The sequence below is a fragment of the Zingiber officinale genome, chromosome 11B (genome assembly GCF_018446385.1).
Source record: "Zingiber officinale cultivar Zhangliang chromosome 11B, Zo_v1.1, whole genome shotgun sequence".
Lineage (NCBI taxonomy): Eukaryota > Viridiplantae > Streptophyta > Magnoliopsida > Zingiberales > Zingiberaceae > Zingiber > Zingiber officinale.
Genome location: NC_056007.1, coordinates 11,438,891 through 11,459,977, shown reverse-complemented (window position 1 = coordinate 11,459,977; position 21,087 = coordinate 11,438,891). Strand labels below are relative to the sequence as shown.

The window sequence follows — 21,087 nt, the reverse complement described above, 5'->3', positions numbered from 1 at the left end:
CCCAGCCGAGCAGCTACCTTGCTCGGTCGAGTAGTGGGATCATCGTCGTATCTCTCAATATCCTTTTGAGAGATAGTGCAGCTGACACAAAGCATGATCAACAGGTGGATCGTACAGCGGAAGCTTTTGCTGTCTTGTCAGGGATATGTACGTCTTGTTATGGTGTCAGAGACACTTTCCTGACAGGTCCTTTCATAGGACACATTGGAGAACGCGCTCACGTCTCGAGAAACGTGTACGTCGTCCACCAGGGCTTTATGTACAGAGGGTTCCATGCACCGGTAGAGGTACGTATTATTCACTATTTGCGTTTGTCATATTATTGCTCCACATTCTTCTACAATTCCAATGATTGACTTGAGTGTCGAAGAACTAACACCGGGGACCTCTTCCCTGACTCGACACCGACATTGCTTGTTTTACAGAGCAAGGTGCGGCTTACATCAAGTCAACACAGTAGCTACATCCTCAGCTAGCCACCTTTCCGTTTTCGGACATGATCAATACATTTTGTCCATATCTCAAGCTTACTTTTGCACGTATATTCTCTACTGTTCTGGCGTTCTTCATTCACCCATTTAGAATTTAAATTGATTTGTGTATCGAAGGACTTTCGCCATTAGACAATGATGTTTTGTTTACTCGTTTCAATACGCACAAGATCCAAAAGAATCCGCTCCCGGGAGTAAATAATGTGCTACCGGTCAACAACCACGCCATCGCCGTCATCAGTACGCCATCTCTTCAATTTCAGCTGGATCAATGAACATTAACGAGCTATGCTTTTTATTTAGTTTATGATCAATTAGAACACGGGAACGCATAGAAGAGAGATTGTTGATTCCACAATGAATCAATTACAGACAATGAAGGATGCTTGAACAACGATCTGATATCAGTGTCGAGGAGGAAGAAGAAACAATCAAGTACAGCAGAGCAGACGGCGTTCTTGAGCGTGTTACAGTCCGATGAGGTTTCTTGAGGTGGTGACGCCGCCGTCGACGACGAGGTTGTGGCCGCTCACGTACCTGGACTCGTCGCTGGCCAGGTAGAGGATCGCCTCGGCCACGTCCCTGGCCATCAACGTCACGCCTTTCAGGTTCGCCAGCCCCCTCACCATTTCTTCGGTCTTCTCCACCTCCTCCGCTGTCGGCGGCGCGTCCGCCGGATCGACGTGCTTGTCCTCGACCTCGCGCCAGGCGTTGACCAGCATCCGCGTGGCCACCCCGAAGGGGGAGACGCAGTTGACCCGGATCCCGTGCTTTCCCAGCTCGCAGGCAGCGTTCGTGGTGAGCCCCACGACGGCGTGCTTGGAGGCGGCGTAGGCGTGCGGGCCCATGCCGCCCATCACCCCGGCCACGCTCGCGACCGAGATTATGCACCCGGCGCGGCGCGGCACCATGGCGCGCGCCGCGTGCTTCATCCCCAGCGCCGCCCCGCGCACGTTGACGCGCATCACCTCGTCGAACTCCTCCGCATCCAGCGCCGCGATGCTGAGGTCGCTGCGCGGGGTCTGCCGGCCGAGCACGCCGGCGTTGCTGCAGAACACGTCGAGGCGGCCGTGGCGGGCCACAGTGCGGTCCATCAGTCGCTCGATGTCCGCCTCCTCGCGCACGTCGCAGTGGACGAAGTTCACCGAAGGGCCGAGCCGCGCCGCCAGAGACTCCCCGTCGACGTCCTCAACGTCGGCCACCACCACCTTCGCGCCGTGCCGGGCGAAAACCTGCACCGTAGCCTCGCCGATGCCGCGGGCGCCGCCCGTGACGATCGCCACCTTGCCTTCGAGCCTAAAAACAAACAGAGCATAAAAGATTTGCAGATCTTTAAGCAGCAAATGAACAGACAGATCACCTTTTTGGCAGAGGAGGAGCGGCCGTTTCCCAAACATCAACACGCTTCCCTTCGAGAGATTTCTCCGGCATCACTTCCGCCGCAGGCATTACGAGCAATCTCGATCGGGGAAGAAAGTGAAACAGAGAGATGTGTTTTATAGATGGAATTTGGAAGAAAAGAGAATCAAAATCTTGGTCACCTCTCAGCGGGAATGATAGAAGATTGAACAGTGTTAGATCTGTCGGCTCAATTGAATCATTTAGGCACTAGCTAGTAGCTGCTCCTCCACCCGTCCAACTCATCCAACTCGATCGAACCATCGAAGTTAGAAGAGCCCATTTGACTTGTCGGGCTTATCGAGCTCACTAGCCGCCGGCTTAGCTTTGCCACACCTAATCCACTCAAACCCACTTGGATCAAGTGGATCGATAGGGAAAACAAAGATAAATCAAGTAATATTGAATCTGGGATGATTGGTCCAATTTAATGAATATTTTCTACCGGTCGTCAAGATAAATCAGGAAATGTTCGTGACAGATGATAAAAAAGTTTAGCATTTCGTGATTGCGCACCTCATTTGGAATTTTTTTTTATAAATATATTATAACTGGAGATTGAATCATAGATATTTGAATGACAACTTTGATGATTTTCTATTGCACCTTAGCCCCGTGTGCATCAAGTAGATCTATAAAAAAAATAATAAATCCAGTTAGTCTCATTAAATAATTCTAGGGTGACCGATCTGGTCCAACGAAAATTTTCCATTAGCCATCAGGGTAAATCGGGAAGCACTCGTGACGGACAGTCCAGAAGCTCATTATCCTTTGGTTGTGTGCTCTATTTGGAGGAAAATTTTTTATAAATATTCTACTAGAACTATGGTACAACGGCAGGGCATCCAGGTTATTACCTAAGTACTTGCGAATCGATCCCCAGTTATGACGAATTTATATGAATTTTTCTTTTAATTGAGGCTCACAACCAAAAGATGTTGGGTTTCTTGACGATCCACCGCGAGCATTTTCTAATTTATCTTGATAACCGATAGGAAAAATTTATTAGGTCAGACCGATCACTCTAGGGCTAACTAGGTTTATCAAATTTTGTTATCAAATGGATCTATAGAGCTCGTAGGGGTGAGGAAAGTTAATTAAATCAAATAATCAATTGAATTTGGAAATTCAGTTAATTTGAAAATTCATGTGTTTTTTTCCCAAAAATATAGATTTTTTATTTAATCAATTTGTTTTTTATTGTAAATTTATAAATCGATTAAATTTATTAATAAAATTTTTTTGATTATGATTGAATTTATTGTTCTTTTTATCAATTTAATTTAATTTTATATCATTTTAATTTATTTTTATAATAACGTTCGATTTAATTGATTTGGATATGCAGTGCAGTGGTTTAATTGGTTTGGACTTGTAGTTCGATTATGAACTGATATTCACCCCTATCCTAGGGTGATTGATCTGACTCAATTGACTTAAACGTCTGAGCCATTTGCATCGACAAGATCTTTACATTTGCTCAATTTAATAAACTCTAATTGTAAGATCGATAATTAAATAATAAATATTATTATCTTTTTAAGAATTTATAGAAAAATTTTGGGATTTAATTAGAGTCCATATGACAGGTTTAGGGGATGAATTTATTAGACTTAGAGAAAATATATTTAGAATATCTATTGAGTTGGGAGTTGATTGAAATAAAAATTTAGGTTTTGATGGCTTAATCCTAGGTTTTAATTTTCCGATTTTTACTTCTCCTCTCGAGCTCGCTGCCCTCTTCTTCTTTTCCCCCATCCCGATCGTGATCTGCCTCCCTGTGTCTGATCCTTATTTGCTACCCCTTCTCGACCAATCGCTGGTCATCTTCCTCCGCGTGAGGCCAAGACAGTGACTGCATCGGCCGTGTGAGAGCCATTTATGCTTTGCCCTTCTCAGGTGTGTACACACATGTCAGGCGTGTACTATTGGAGGTATCTTGTCGATTAAACTTGTGTGGTGGTGTGTGTACACGTATCTGGTGTATTATTGGAGGTATTTTGTTAATTATACTTATGTTGTGGTACACATGTGTTAGGTGTATACTATTGGAGGTATCTTATCGATTAAACTCGTGTGGTGGTGTGTGTACATGTGTCTGGTGTATTATTGGAGGTATCTTGTTGATTATACCTATATTGTGTGTACACACGTATCAGGTGTGCACTATTGGAGATATCTTGTCAATTAAACTTGTGTGGTGGTGTGTGTACACGTGTATGGTGTATTATTAGAGATATCTTGTTGATTATACCTATGCTATGTGTACACACGTGTCAGGTGTGTACTATTGGACGTATCTTGTCGATTAAACCTGTGTGATGTGTGCACATGTGTCTGGTGTGTACTATTAGAGGATCATGTTGATTATGTTATATTTATGTTGAGGGAGTTGTTGCATTGATGACCATTATATCGGTATTATGATTATTTACATCATGTTCATCATTGCACTATATGCATGCTGACGACCATTACTTTTTTGTGGTATGATCTAGTTTGATGATCATTGCTCGCATGTGGTATGAGCTAGTTTGACGATCATTGTTCCCTCGTAGCCAGAGCTAGTTGACAGTGATTGTTATATCCTGGGCTACCCACGAGTTATCTGTGGTAGAGTGTTCTCGCACAGCCCGTAGCTAGATAGCTACATCCTATCTGCCCACAAGTTATCTGTGGTAGAGTATTCTCGTGCAGACAAGGACCTTGACATTTCGGACTGCCCACGGGTTATCTGTGGTAGAGTGTTCTCGCACAGTCCCTAGCTAGATAGCTAGATGTCTTAGTCATTTGTATTGCTTGTGGTGGAGTGTTGCTCCCACATATATAGTATTGCTTGTGGTAGAGCGTTGCTTCCAGATATATTGTATTGTTTGTGGTGGAGTGTTGCTCTCACATATTGCTGATTGCTTATGGTGGAGCGTTGTTCCCACATACGACGGATTGCTTGTGGGGGAGTGTTGCTCCCACATATGACGCATTCTTGTGATGGAGCGATGCTCTCATATTTGATCATCTATTATAGTTTATCATACATGGTTATACTATATATATATATATATATATATATATATATATAAAGTGTTATGAGCATGTTTGTTGCTGATTCCTAGTGAGTTACTGATCATTATACTATTTGTGTTAGACTGGAACGGGTATGCATGTTTATCATGTCATATATGATTATGCTCTTATTTCTCTACTGAGACAGTATATCTTTGCTCGCCTTACACTTTTATCCATGCACTATCATATTCTTATTACCCGTTGAATGATTCGCACTCATCACCCCTTGTACTGGTTTTTCTTTTGCCAAGTAACAGGTAGATGTTGGAGGAGTTGCTTGGAGGATCCTAGCTGCCAGCCCTACGTCACATCCGAGATCCGTTTTCTCATTATTTCGCATTGTGCTATTCTTTGTTTTTCGGACTTGGTGTGTAGTGATTCGACTTGCTTTTGGATTTTAGCCTTATAGCCCCATTTATTCATTTTGGGTTTGTATTGTGGTGTAACTCATGTCAACATACAGTCAGTGTTTTATCTTACATATTTTGTGTTTATACTAGTTGTGTAGGCAGTGTAGTTTTATTATCTTTCACTGTATTCTCTATTTCAACCATATGGGTTGCTTATATAACTGCGTGGTTATGTTCTTTTTGTTCCAGTTGTATGAGCTGAGTATATAATTGCGTAGTTGTGTATGCTCCAGCCGTGTGAGTTGTTGATTATTTCTTGCGTTGCCTTGTGATCTTGTATTCATGATTCATTTGTCACTGTTATAAGAGAGATGCAGTGTTGCATATTTCGACATAGACGATCGTATAGGCGCTAGGCGGCCCTTATCCGAACTGAAAATTGTTGGAAGATTGTTGGTGCAATATTCCCCAGGTCAAAGTTGACCTAGTTTGACTGAGCTTGAATTGGGTCAAGCTCGAGTCTTAGTATTTATGTTTTGATGGTTTGACAATACATGTTGACAATACATGTTGACGATACATGTAGACAACACATGGAGATTGCAGGTGCAATTGTTCATGTGTGGAGATTGTGATGGAGAGTCAAGTAGGTCAAGGTTGATCGGATACTTGACTAGGAAATCCTGGTGAGTGAAGCCAGGTGAAAGATCTAGCTTGGAGGTTAGGCAGACTGGAAAGTCCTGGTGAGTGAAGCCAGGCAGGTGAAAATTCTGGTGAGTGAAGCTAGGCAGCAGGGAAATCCTAGTGAGTGAAGCTAGGTGAAAGTCCTGGTAAGTGAAGCCAGGCAGATTAAAAGACCTAGTGAGTGAAGCTAGGCAGAAGGGAAGCCCTGGCGAGTGAAGTCAGGCATGGGGAAATCCAGATGGGTCAAGGTTGACCAGACATCTGGTGAAAGCCCAAGTAGGTCAAAGGGATTGACCGGTTACTTGGCAAGAGGAGAAAAGTCCAAGTGGGTCAAAGGAATTGACCGGACACTTGGTGAGCGAGTTCTAGCAGGTCAAGGGTGACCAGATACTAGGCATAATATACCAACAGGTCATGGTTGACCGGATGCTGGTTTAGGAGGCCTTAGACTTGAATTTGGGAGAAATCATTAGCTGGATCGATCAGCCGATCGATTGGTTCATGCCCAATCGATCGACCGATCGATTGGACGAGTCTTCGCCACAAGCTTCCTCCCAATCGATCAGTGGATCGATTGGGGCGAGTGTGCGATCGCACAAAACAGGGCTGGATCGATCAATGGATCGATCCAAAGCCCCCAATCGATCAATGGATCGATTGGGGAGTGCGATTTTACACGATAAGCCTTGGATCGATCAGCCGATCGATCCAAGCAATTCCTAGAGCACAGAGGCACTCTGGATTGATCAGCCGATCGATCCAAAGCCTCCCCGATCGATTGGGAGCAATCCAATCGATCGGGATCCGACCGTTGGCGCAGATAAAGGTCGTTGGCGTGCGTCTTCTTCGGCAGAACTTCTACGACTTTCATCTCCGATCCTCACAGCGACTCCAGTCACTTCTCCACAGTTCTCATGCCAGATCTTGAGGGTTCTTGGAGGTATTTCCAAGTCAAGAGGCGGATCTACAAAAGAAGAAGAAATCTAGGGTTAGGTTTTCCTGTGCAATCGTGTAAGCTTTTGCTTGTATTTTGTTCCCTTTCCTTTTCTTCTTGTAGAGAGAACTTGTAGGGCTTCTCCGCCTTTGGTAGTTAACACAAAGGAGTGTTATTCATAGTGGAGGGTGTGTGCGTGTGTGGATCCTTGGATTAGTCACCTCTTGTGAGGTGGATACCAAGTAAAATCTATTTGTTAGCGTTGTATTTTATTTCTTATACATTTCCGCTGCACATCTTTGAAGAAACAAGGAACGTCGACCACGAAGCACGCGACGAGCTATTCCCCCCCCCCCCCCCCCCTCTAGCTACATTTTGGTCCCAACAAGTGGTATCAGAGCGAGGTCGCTCTTCACCGGAATCATCGCCAGAAGGGTCAACAAGCTAGAGGGTGAAGAAGTTGGAGCAAATTCATCAAAGTCAAAGATTTCAAGAAGCTCAACTTCAAGATGCAATTCCAAGATGGACTTGGATTTGACACAAGGGTGCCTCCACCATTCACAATGACAAGCTTCGATTCTTGGAGATCAAGAATCGAAAACTTCTTGATGATGGAGATAGAGCAATGGTTTGCTCTAATGGAAAGATTTGAAGCTCCAACAAACTCCAAGGGCAAGCCTCTCAAGAAAAACAAATGTAGTCAAGAGCAAGTGCAAAGGAGTAAGGTAAATGATAAAGTGACCAAGCTTTTGGTCAATTTATTGCCAAGCAATATTTTGGCTCAAGTTGAAAAATTCAAAGATGCCAAAGAGCTATGGAGCAAATTGGCATTATATTGCTTCATAAAGAGCCCTCCACTGTACCAAGTCAAGAAAAATCCAAAGAGGGCAACTCAGTAGAGCAAGATCAAGAGGAGGACTCCGAAGTTGAGAGATGCTCAACTTCCGAAGAAGAAGTCCAAGAAGAAGCTTCATCTTCGAGGGAATGCAATGAAGGGAACAAGGAGGGAGCATACTCCTTGTTCCATGTACAAGATGATGAAGCCTCCACCTCTAGGATTGAGGGGGAGTGTAGATCATTGACTCCGGAGCAAGAAGAAGCCTCCACATCCTGGTCAAAAGAAGAAGAGGATGAAGAAGCTTCCACCTCCACAAGTCGAGACAAATCAATAGGAGGGAAATCAATTTCGGATCAAGAGGAAGCCTCTACATCCACATCACATGGAGGACCAAGTGTCATTCCTACATGTGAAGGTAAAAATATCTCAATTAAAAATAAAAATCATATCATATGCTTTGAATGTAGGGAACATGGGCATTACAAAAGTAAATGCCCTAAATTGGCCAAGAAGAAGGGCCAAGTGACACAAAAGGGCAAGGAGAAGCCCAAGGAGACCATCCCCAATACAAAGAAGAGCAAGGAGCATATTGTGTGCTTCTCTTGCAATCAAAAGGGGCATTACCGAAATCAATGCCCTAAGGGGAAGAAGGTGGTCAAGGCTCAAGGAGGAAGCTCAATTCAAGGGGGAGCCTCCAAGGTAAAAAGAAAGGTAACTTTTAATGAGTCTACCCCTTTAAATTATGGTAAAAAGCATGCTAGTTCTAATTTGTATCATGTTAATGTTATTTACCATGAAAATAGGAGGCATGATAAAATTAAGGAAAATCATGTAGTTTTTCATGCTAAAACTACTCAACCTAGGTTTAGGAGGGTAAATAAAAATCTAGGCAAGAACACAAAGGATCATAACTGTAAGCCTAGAAACAAAAATGCTCAAGGACTTTATGAAAAACCAAAATCTAAGGATTTAATAATGGAAAATCAAGTCTTGAGGTCAAGACTTGATAAAATGGAAAATACCCTAAAAAGGATGGAAAGTATCCTAAAAGGGTAAAATGAGCATAACTTAGGGCTAGGAACACAAGGTTCATCCAAGGGTCATAGGGGTTTGGGATACAAACCCAAGATCAAAAAGGATGTGCCTACTTACCATAGGGTTCCATATAGTTATGGAACAAACCCTAAGTCTAAAGGTCAAGTCAAAGATACAAGGGAAGTTATCCCTAGAAGTATCTTTGCAACAACAAATGTGACTAAGACTTCCAAGAAGTCAAAGAAAGTCACAAAGAAGGTTACTAGGGAAGAAATTCCTAGAGTTGACCTAGAAAAGGTGACCAAGGCTTCTAAGAAGCCTAACAAGGTCACTAGAAAGGTATCTAGGGAAGTTATCCCTAGTGAATACCTAGAGCATCCAAGGAGCACCAATAGGTTTTAGGTTCCTAGGAGCATTTTCTCTACCCCATAGATGGGTTAGAGAGTGTCAATTCTAAGAAGAAGGGTAGTTAACTCAATTTTGAAGAAATTGACACTCAAAGAGTATTTTCAAGGTTATTATTAACCTTTGAAAATGAAATAGATTTGTTGTTTACTCTTTGGAAGAGTAAAATGTGCCAAATTTTGAAAATAGTGATTTTAATCTTAATTGGCACAATTTAGGAAAATCATAAGAACTACCAAGTTGGGAGTTTGGTATGTTCTTAAGAGATTAAAGGCAATCCGGGCCTTAATTTAAAGTGCTACTCTTGTGGAAAAATGAAATATGTTAACACTTGAGGAATATGATTAATTTCAATTGACATAAATTAATCAAGAGAATTAGAAATGGCAATTTAGACTTTGACATTGTCTTGAAGCACTTTGGGCAATCTAGGTTAGATTTAAAATTAGCTATGGGGTTAAGAATACTTAGGTAGGTAATCTAGGTATTTTATTTATGCTAACTTGTCATGCTTTGTTTGCCCATCAAATGCCATGACATCATATTTATTTATTTGTGTTTGCACTCATGCCTTATTATGAAAAACACAAAAATACCATGTCATGTCATACATACATCATATAGTTATAGGAAATTTTCTTTTGAAAATGATTTCTTTTTTATGTATGCCATAACATCATCATGCATCAGTTTAATTCCTTGTTTATTAAGGACTAATGACATTTATCAACAAGTAACATCCTTGGTGGATGTCTATAATTCAAAAATGTCTAGATAGATATGCATGATCCCTAGATTAGGGTAAAACCAAACTTTACATCTCACAAAGACCCATAAGGTGACTTGTATGTGTTTTAGTGCACATTAGATACAAGTGAGATGTTAGGATGATGAACAAAACTCAAGATGTTGAGATAGTGCATTCTTTTGAGTTTTAAGTTCATCAAAACACATAGTTATGTGTTTTCTCATCATTGGGAAAGCTAATGTACAAGTCATGTGCATTAAGCCCAAGGAATATGGTGGGATATTGGTTTTGAAAATCATTTTAAAATTCTTTTGGAAAACCTTGGTGAAGGCTATACTTTGATAGTAATCACCATTGAATAGTTAGACACAAACTTGAAGAAAACACTAAAGTTTTTGCAAGTTTTCAAGTTTGTGTCCATCTTTGAAAATATGATGTATTTTCTTAGAAACTTATTTTTCCATGATAATATATGCCCTAAATAATTCCTACACAAATTTTCATGATTTATGGAATTTTGTAGAATTTTCTAGGGGTTTCTGAAGTTGACTGAAATGAAATTTCAGCAACTATCAGACTTCAATCGATCACCCGATCGATTGAAGGGTCTCAATCGATCGGGCGATCGATTGAGGGCAGACTTCTCACGAACAGAAGCCGTTTGGATCGATCCACCGATTGATCCAGCCCTTCTGAATCGATCAGTGGATCGATTCAAGAAGGTTCAATCGATTGGAACCTAACTCCAATCGATCGAAGATGCTGATTTTGGCTGGGAAAGCTTATTTTCAGCATTTTGAACCTATTTTAGTCTAGGAAACCACTCCTAAACCCTCAAAATATATTTGTATACACAAAAAGGGTGTTTTCATGTTGAAAACAAGAATGGATTGGTTGAGGAAGACTAAATTAAAGTTTAGGGTGAGGTTTGATTCAAATTTTGAATATTTGAACCTCAAAACTTATAAATTTGGGTTTCCTAAAGGTTTAGGGATTCCAAGTCATTGTTGGTGCAATGATAGAAGTTACCACCATGTCTTTAGGGGGAGGTACTCTTTAAAGACATGAAAACTATTTTTCATGAACCTTGGAAGGTGGTTAACCTTCTTTTAAGACCATGCTCAAGGTTGAGCGTTTAATGGGGAGTGGATATCCTCATTGTTCAAGTGGTTCAAGTTGTGTTTGCTCATGGATGAGCATTCGATACAAATGAAGGGTATGAGACCTTCATTTGAGTTATTCAAGTTGTGTATGCTCACGGTTGAGCATTCGATTCAAATTGTAAATGCTCAAGGTTGGGCATTTGTCTACATTGGGGGAGAATGTAGGGTTAAGGATAAATGAAAGGTATGAGACTTTCATTATCGGGTTGATCACAACGAGTGAAGTTGTGAACAATTATGAGCAACTCTTCAGGGGAAGAGTGTTTTTTTTTAATGTGTGCCAATAGGGGGAGAATGAAGGGTTTTAAGTTAGGTCTTCATTATCTAAGAGGGAGTTTGCCCTCTTAGGGGGAGAATGTAGGGTTTAACTTATGTCTTCATTACCTAGTGGCATGAAGAAGGTTGAGGCTATGGGATTAGCCTAACTTAAAGAATGTATTGACAAACATCAAAAAGGGGGAGATTGTTGGGAAATTATTGGTGCAATATTCCCCAGGTCAAGGTTGACCTAGTTTGACTGAACTTGAATTGGGTCAAGCTCGAGTCTTAGTATTTATGTTTTGATGGTTTGACAATACATGTTGACGATACATGTAGACAACACATGGAGATTGCAGGTGCAATTGTTCATGTGTGGAGATTGTGATGGAGAGTCAAGTAGGTCAAGGTTGATCGGATACTTGACTAGGAAATCCTGGTGAGTGAAGCCAGGTGAAAGATCTAGCTTGGAAGTTAGGCAGACTGGAAAGTCCTGGTGAGTGAAGCCAGGCAGGTGAAAGTCCTAGTGAGTGAAGTTAGGCAGAAGGGAAATCCTAGTGAGTGAAGCTAGGTGAAAGTCCTGGTGAGTGAAGCCAGGCAGATTGAAAGACCTAGTGAGTGAAGCTAGGCAGAAGGGAAGTCCTGGTGAGTGAAGCCAGGCACGGGGAAATCCAGATGGGTCAAGGTTAACCAGACATCTGGTGAAAGCCCAAGTAGGTCAAAGGGATTGACCGGTTACTTGGCAAGAGGAGAAAAGTCCAAGTGGGTCAAAGGGATTGACCGGACACTTGGTGAGTGAGTTCTAGCAGGTCAAGGGTGACCAGATACTAGGCATAATATACCAACAGGTCATGGTTGACCGGATGCTGGTTTAGGAGGCCTTAGACTTGATTTTGGGAGAAATCATGAGCTGGATCGATCAGTCAATCGATTGGTTCATGCCCAATCGATCGGCCGATCGATTGGACGAGTCTTCGCGACAAGCTTCCTCCCAATCGATCAGTGGATCGATTGGGGCAAGTGTCCGATCGCACAAAACAGGGCTGAATCGATCAGTGGATCGATCCAGAGCCCCGAATCGATCAGTGGATCGATTTGGGAGTGCGATTTCGCACGATAAGCCTTGGATCGATCAGCCGATCGATCCAAGCAATTCCTGAGAGCACAGAGGCGCTCTAGATCGATCAGCCGATCGATCCAAAGCCTCCCCGATCGATTGGGAGCAATCCAATCGATCGGGATCCGATCGTTGGCGCAGATAAAGGTCGTTGGCGTGCGTCTTCTTCGGCAGAACTTCTACGACTTTCATCTCCGATCCTCACAACACCTCCAGTCACTTCTCCACAGTTCTCACGCTAGATCTTGAGGGTTCTTGGAGGCATTTCCAAGTCAAGAGGCGGATCTACAAAAGAAGAAGCAATCTAGGGTTAGGGTTTTCCTGTGCAATTGTGTAAGCTTTTGCTTGTATTTTGTTCCCTTTCCTTTTCTTCTTGTAGAGAGAACTTGTAGGGCTTCTCCGCCTTTGGTAGTTACCACAAAGGAGTGTTATTCATAGTGGAGGGTGCGTGCGTGTGTGGATCCTTGGATTAGTCACCTCTTGTGAGGTGGATATCAAGTAAAATCTATTTGTTAGCGTTGTATTTTGTTTCTTGTACATTTCCGCTGCACATCTTTGAAAAAACAAGGAACGCCGACCACGAAGCACGCGACGAGCTATTCACCCCCCCCTCTAGCTACATTTTGGTCCCAACATAAATCTCCTATTCAGCCAAACTAGGCGGTATTATTTATGTGCGGTCCTATGTGTCGAATAGGCGATCTATTCGGCCTAGGCGCCGTTTAGACCGAACAATTTTTTTTTTGTTTTGGACCAAAACATTTTTTCTATAATTATTTATAGCCCAAAAGCCCAAAACTACTATGTTTCTTTCCACAGTTCCACCATAATCTCTCTGCGATTCTCTCTGCCGCCGTAAAAGTATCATCGCGACGTTCATTCCAGTCCACCCGTCCACCGTTTTCTGCTACGCCTCGCTGGAATTTCTCTTCATCAAACTCGAAGAAGCAAGAATCTGCACCACTGGTGAGGACTAGAAGCAAGAATTTGCATAATTGGTGAGGACTGATTCTTCCATCTTTCTTGCTTGTCTTATTACTTCTTCTTTGATGCTTCTTGGTTCTTCAATGCTTCTTGGTTCTTCAATGCTTCTTGGTGCTTCTGCCTTCTTGCTTCTTGGTTCTTCTTTGCTGCTTCTTTGATGCTTCTTGGTTCTTCTTGGTGATTCTGCCTTCTTGGTTCTTCGATGTTTCTTGGTTCTTTGATGCTTCTTGGTGCTTCTTCCTTCTTGCTTCTTCTTTGATGCTTCTTGGTTCTTCGATGCTTCTTGGTGCTACTTCCTTCTTGCTTCTTCTTTTATGCTTCTTAGTTCTTCGATGCTTCTTGGTGCTTCTGCCATCTTGCTTCTTGGTTCTTCTTTGATGCTTCTTGGTCGATTAAAGAGATTTGACATGCTAATACAATAATACTTATTGAATTAATGAGGTTTACCAGCTACAATTTTTCATTAGAAGCTTTTGTTAATATTTCAATTCTTCAATTTTTCATTAGAAGCTTTTTCATTGGCTTGCTATTATGCAGTTATGGCATCTTCAACTGCTCCCGAGGGTTCGGGCTCGATTAGTGCTTCTCAAGATTGTGAAGTACTAAAATGAAAATCGAACAATGTTGGATGGGTGTATGGGATGTTAATTGATGCGAAGAACTTGGACAAAATCAAATGTATTTTGTGTGGGAAAGTTATGTCTGGAGGAGTTTGCAGAATAAAAGAACATGTAGCACACATAATGGGAAATGTGTCTGCATGTCCAAAGTCTTCAAAAGATGATCAAGCTAAGTGTAGAAACGCAATTAATGAGGGAAAGATGAAGAGAAACAAGAAAATTGAAGAGGAATCTTTAAGATCGAATGTGAATATTCGAAAAGACATTGATGTGGATGAATTTCAAGAGTCTTTTGGGACCATGAAACCATCACGTACCCTTGGTCTTATGGATAAGTTTTCAAGTGTCATTAACCCTGAGACTTCTTTGAACTTAGCAAAGAGCAAGCGGGAACAAAACATCAATGATGCTCTTTTCAAAGAAAGAACAAGTCTGGTTAAAGAATATGTCTGTAGATGGGCGTATGAAGCTGGTGTTTCTTTTAATGTTGTCGATAGAGATAGCTTTAAGGTGATGATGGAGGTGGTTGGCCAATTTGAGCCAGGGTTTAAACCTCCTACTAGATATGAAATGAGCGAGCCATATTTGAAGAAAGAGGTTGACAGGATCAAAGGCTTACTGAAGACAAATGAAGAAGACAGGAAATTGAATGGGTGCTCAATTATGATAGATTCTTGGAGTGACAGAAAAAGGAGGTTAGTTATGAACTTGTGTGTCAATTCTAAATTAGACACCGTTTTTCTTTCCTCTAAAGAATCTTCAGATGAAACCCATACAAGTCAACTAATTTATGAGTATGTAGAGCAATGCATTCAACAGGTTGGTCCAAAAAATATTGTTCAAACTGATAATGCCTCAAATAACATGGGAGCTGCAAAATTGTTGAAGGAGAAGAGGCCAACAATCTTTTGGACCTCATGTGCTACTCATTCTATAAATCTTATGCTTGAAAGCATTGCAAGTATACCAAGGTTCAAGAAAGTCATTGATCAAGCCAAGACATTAACTATATTTATTTATGCTTACCATAAGACCTTGGCATTGATGAGATCATATACAAAGAAGAGAGATATTGTGAGACCAGGGGTGACTAGATTTGCTTCAGCATTTCTAACTTTGCAAAGTTTATCTGAGAAAAAAAGTCAATTAAGGGCAATGTTTACTAGCACTGATTGGGAAGAATGTAAATTTTCCAAGAGTGTTAAAGGGAAAACATCTTACACAACAATGTTGAGTATTGGATTTTTGGACTAGTGTGTCATTGTGGTTGAAGGTTTTTGCACCTTTGGTGAAGGTGCTTCGAATTGTTGATGCCAATAAGAAACCATCTATGGGTTTTGTGTATGGTGAGCTTCTGCAAGCTAAGAAAGATATTAAGAATGCTCTAAGTAATGTTCCAAAAAACTATCAGCATATTATTGATGCAAAGATGAAAGATAGGCTAGAAGTCCACTGCATTTGATGGCTTATTTGTTGAATATTTTTTATCATTATAAGGATCCACTTCTTTATTTGGATTAAACTGTCACAATTGGGGTCATTGATTATATGGATGTTATCTTTTTTGGGGATATTGATATGCAATATATCATTTTGAGTGAGGAGTTACCCATGTATAAGAAAAATGAGTCTATCTTGGGAAACCCATTGCAGTAAAAGCATGTTCATTGGATGATGACAAGTTTGATCCAAGAAATTAAATAAATACTCATAATATTTTTATTGTTTGAGGTTATTAATATTATTCATGTTATTGACTTATTTTTTTTTATAATTACGCAGCAAATTGGTGGTCGACTTTTGGTGCATTGACTCCTAACTTGCAGAAAATTACTATGAAGATCCTCTCTTTAACTACTAGTTCATTGGAGTGTGAAAGAAATTGGAATACATTTGAAGGGGTTAGTAGCTTAAAGTCTTGAACTATTTTAATACTAATAGACTAATAATTCATTATGTTCTCATAAATATTAATTGTATTTGTAGGTGCATACAAAGAAAAGGAATAGACTAGATACACATCGATTAAATAATCTAGTCTTTGTTCAATTCAATGTAAAAATGATGAACAAGAAATGAGTGGAGAAAGAGAGGATTATTGAGGTTCTTCTAGCAAGTAATGCAAGTTCTGCACAAGATTGGATTGTTGATCGGGCTGATGATGAAGTTGAACACGACATGGGCATGACTTGGAAAGTTGTTAGTGATGCTATGGGAGCAGATGAAGCGCTTAGGCCTAGAAGAAGTAGTAGACTTAGAGAACTTGATGAGGATGACTTTCAATCCGAGAGTGAGGAGGAAGTGAGTGTGTATGAGTTTGATTTTGAATCAGACGAAGAGCATGTCATAGAAGAATATGGAGAAGGAGAGAAATTTTCCTAAGGATTTGTAGTACAAACTGATGTTATCTTTGTAGTGTGTACTTTGTAGTTGGTAGACTACTAGTTTGTTTCCATGTTTTTTTTTCTTTGAAGTTGGAACTTTGAAAACTTTGATGTTATTTGTTATTTAGCTTAGGCTACTTGATGTTCATTTTGGTATCACTTGCTAGTTGTTACTTGTTTTAAATTTTGGTATTTCATTGAGATCAATGTGTATTTCACTAAAAAAAATGTCGAACCGCCACATCAGCGGCCTCCCTAGAGCCGACATGACCATATGAAATACCATATGGATATGGAGGGAGGTAAATGTAGGTACATAGTTGAAAGCGCATGACAGAGACGTTAACCCCAAGCCATGACACCCCGAGGTAATGGTTTGTTTGATAAGGTAACCAAGCTGAGCTTGGGGTGTTTAAGCTTGTTTGATAAGGTAACCAAGCCGAGCTGAGTCGAGCTTAAAATGAACCAAGCTTTTGAAATGAGTGTTCAAGCTTGACTTGGTTTATTTTTTATGAGCTTGAGCTTGTTTGAAGCTATTGGAACCCCAAGGTGTTTTGCTATGATCAAACCAGTTAAGTTAGGTTCTATTTGTTTTAACCCTTGTGTCTAAGTGTGCAGGAGCTTAGGAATACAGGAAGTCGAGTAGAAGATGCGGCTAGCGAGAAAGACGACACGGGAAGTGAGCCGACGAACTCGGTGCGTCTGAGGGAAGAGGTGACCGCGGAAGAGTACACCGGTGGATGAGAAGAACGTATGCGACATTCGAGGGACGAGAAATCGGGGAGGAAGGCTGCTCGAGGAGAAGGCCGGAACTTGGGTTCAGGTGAGCCCTATTCCGGATGGCCGAGATCATCCAAGCTAGCGGAACCGGAGCGAAAGACCTAGACCGAGATGAGGTGAACCGAAGCAGAGGTCCCAGACCAAGAAAAGTCAACCCTGTTGACTTTCCTGGTCCGGGTGCCCGGAACCATTCCGGACGCCCAGACCAGTCCGGGGCGCCCTGGATGCTTTCGGGCGCCCGGACCTGACTTTTTGAACAGACCGAGTTTTGACTCGATCTGAACGTTAGGGGATAAAGTTTATCCTCCCCCTCCCCCCCAGGCACCCGGAACCCTTCGAGACGCCCGGAACCCTTAAGTGCGCCCCGAACAGTGCTATAAATAGAGCACTGATTTCCACAGTTTAAAACAACAACTTGTAATCCAGTTCTTTCATTTATACTTTTTCTTTTGTGCTGTCAACGCTGTAAGAGGCTACTCTGCCCAAAGGAGATCATCAGATAGTGCGTCATATTTTCCTTGGATTAGCAATCCTCTAATTACAAACCAAGTAAATCCTCTGTGTCGGATTTCATTTAATTAGTCTCTTTTTTTTTATTAATACAAGTTTTATTATTAGTTGAAAATCTGAGAAATGTTGGTTTATTTTTTTTTAGGGCAATTCACCCTTCCACTCTTACCAGCCTCCAAAGGGACTAACAAGTGGTATCAGAGCAAGGACGCTTCAGGAGGACTAACCGCCGATCGAAGCAACAAGATGGTTGGACCAAGCATCATTCCACCAAAATTCATGGAGGACTTCGCACACTGGAAGCGTCGTATGGAGGTATTTCTGAAAATTGATTTTGAAATTAATTTAATAATAAAATATGATTTTGTAGCTCCTACGAATCAGAATGGAGAAGAAAAAGAAGAAAGACTTTGGACGAAAAAGGAGCAGAATGATTCCGTAGCGAACAACCGAGCGGAGTATCACTTGCTGAGCGTGCTGCCGCCTCAAGAAGTCAACCGCATCGGAAGCTACTCGTCGGCTAAAGAACTCTGGGAGAAGTTCCTAGAACTCCACGAAGGCAAATCCGAAGCCAAGCTCACCAGAAGAGACATCATTCGGAACAAACTGAAAAACATCCGTCTAGAAAAAGGTGAGAAGGTAGCTGATCTACACACGAAGATAAAGGAATTAATTACTGGTCTCGAGAACCTCGGTGAAACGGTAACCAACCGGGACACCATACGCTACGCACTCAACGCGTTTCCCAGAACTCCAGAATGGACCTCAGTCATCGATGCCTACTATATTTCAAAGAATCTTGATGTAAGTACCTTAGAGGAATTATTTTCTACTCTTGAATTACATGAAACGAGATGTGCAGGGACAACAAAAGACTCAAGCCAGATTATGGCGCTGAACGCAACCAAGAAGGATGAACCCAAGTCAGACTCAGAAGAAGACCAAGAAGCATATATGGTAAGGAATTTAAAAAAATTCTTTCGATCTAATAAATTTAAAGAAATGCATAATAAAAAAAAATCCAAGAAATAGAAGAAAGGTCCATTGCTACCAGTGTCAAAAGGAAGGACACTTAAAAGAAGATTGCTCAGAATTAAAGAAGGACAAAGTCAAAATACCTAAGAAGCACAAGATTCTAAAAGCCACTTGGGACGACACTTCATCATCTGAATCCGAAGTACAAGAATATGTCGAACTAGCACTGATGGCAAGCTATGAAGGGCAAAGTACATCGAAACCCAACATTAATGAAGGGGGAGCGACTTCAGACGAATGCAGTGAAACAGGGGGAGAGTCAAGCTTCAAGTTTGATATGGTAAGTGAGGTATGCCTCTTACCTCCTGATCAACTTTATTTTGGTATTAAGGCTATGGCAAAATCCATGTACAAATTAGAAAATAAAAATACCAAATTAAAAAATGAAATTTTATAAATAAAAAGAAATTTGACAAAATCTTGTCTAATAGAAGACTTTGATAAAATAAAATTTGAAAATGATAAATTAAAAGAAGAAATAGAAAATTTAAAAAAGCCTATCTGCTCAAATATTTCTGCTTTTAAAAATTATAGAGGATTAAATTGGTATTATAGGTTTCACCAAAATCAAATCAGAAAAATATCAAAAGCCTATGTGCCTAAAAAATACTTGATTAACTCTGTAGGAAGGAACCTCTATTGGGTTCCAAAAACTTGTTTAGTTTAAAAATTAAAATTAGACTTAGTATTTTCAGCAAGAAAATTAAACATTTAATTTCTTTATGCGGCTTTATCTAAGAAGTGGTTGTTACTCCAATAAGGCAATAACCAAGAAGGTCTAGTGTCTCGCCACTGTCTGGAAGTCAAGTATCGAAATAAGAGTTTAATTGACTAACTAAAAAATCATTAAATTAATAAAAAAAAAATATTTTAAAATACTTTTAAGTTGCACAACAAATTTTATTGTTATTTTAAAGGTATTTTTTTTAATTTTTAGAAACTCTTCCAAATGCTTAATAATTTCATTTTAAAAAAAAAAATCAATAGTTTCTATTAAAATATTTTTCCCTTAGAAATTTTGCCTTAGAATTTTCTTTCAACACTTGTGAAAATTTCTTCTGTTAAAAATATGTTTCTAACTTAGAAATTTAACTTAGAATTTTTTTAAAATTGCTTATTCCGTTGCACAAAATTTATTTTTAACTTTGAAAATTATTTTTTTTAAATTTTTTTTTAAAGTTAACCTTAGACTTGTTAAGGCACCCTTGTTTTTTATGTGATCAAAGGGGGAGAAGAATGTTAAGTCTAGGGGGAGGTATAACTTTATTGAAAAATCATATTTGCACTTATTTGCAAACTTAATTGTTTTTACTTTATGTTTGTTTTACCCTAGCTTAACTTGGGTTACTCACATCAAAAAGTGGGAGATTGTTGGAACCCCAAGGTGTTTTGATGTGATCAAACAAGTTAAGTTAGGTCCTGTTTGTTTTAACCCTTGTGTCTAAGTGTGCAGGAGTTTAGGAACACAGGAAGCCGAGCGGAAGACGCGGCTAGCGATAAGGACGACACAGGGAGAGAGCCGACTAGCTCGGTGCGTCCGAGGGACGAGGTGACCGCGGAAGAGTACACCGGTGGATGAGAAGAACGTACACGATGTTCGAGGGACGAGAAACCGGGGAGGAAAGCTGCTCGAGGAGAAGGCCGAAACTTGGGTTTGGGTGAGCCCTATTCCGTATGGTTGAGATCACCCAAGCTAGTGAAGCCGGAGTGAAAGACCTAGACTGAGACGAGCTGAACTGGAGCAGAGGTCTTGGACTGAAAAAAGTCAACCCTGTTGACTTTCCTGGTCCTGGCGCCCGAAACCATTCCGGGCGCTCAGGATGCTTCCGGGCGCCTGGGATGCTTCCGGGCGCCCGGACCTGACTTTTTGACCAGATCGAGTTTTGACTCGATTTGAATGTTAGGGGATAAAGTTTATCCCCCCAGGGGGCCCGGAACCCTTCGGGGTGCCCCGAACAGTGCTATAAATAGAGCACTGATTTCCACAGTTTAGAACAACAACTTGTAATCCAGTTCTTTCATTTCTACTTTTTTTTTGTGCTGTCAACGCTGTAAGAGGCTACTCCGCCCAAAGGAGATCATCAGATAGTGCACCATATTTTTCTTGAATTAGCAATCCTCTAATTACAAACCAAATAAATCCTCTGTGTCTGATTTCATTTAATTAGTCTCTTTTTGTTTTGATTACAAGTTTTATTATTAGTTGAAAATCCGAAAAAGGTTGGTTTATTTTTTTTTAGGGCAATTCACCCTTCCACTCTTGTCGGCCTCTAAAGGGACTAACAAG

The 21,087-nt window shown here is 40.9% G+C and overlaps 2 protein-coding genes across 2 annotated transcripts; one reads left to right on the top strand and one right to left on the bottom strand.

Moving 5' to 3' along the window:
- Window positions 1-804: 804 nt before the first annotated feature.
- LOC122034695 (sex determination protein tasselseed-2-like) lies at window positions 805-1,951 on the bottom strand. The gene is made up of 2 exons (XM_042594027.1): window positions 1,852-1,951; window positions 805-1,787 (listed from the first exon to the last, which is right to left on the bottom strand). Exons 1-2 carry the CDS (start codon window positions 1,938-1,940, stop codon window positions 959-961), a joined length of 918 nt encoding a protein of 305 aa, XP_042449961.1. The 5' UTR covers window positions 1,941-1,951; the 3' UTR covers window positions 805-958.
- A 12,263-nt stretch (window positions 1,952-14,214) lies between these two features.
- Window positions 14,215-15,553, top strand: LOC122033773. Its single transcript, XM_042592935.1, has 2 exons — window positions 14,215-15,165; window positions 15,365-15,553. Exons 1-2 carry the CDS (start codon window positions 14,215-14,217, stop codon window positions 15,551-15,553), a joined length of 1,140 nt encoding a protein of 379 aa, XP_042448869.1.
- The last annotated feature ends 5,534 nt before the right edge of the window (window positions 15,554-21,087 follow it).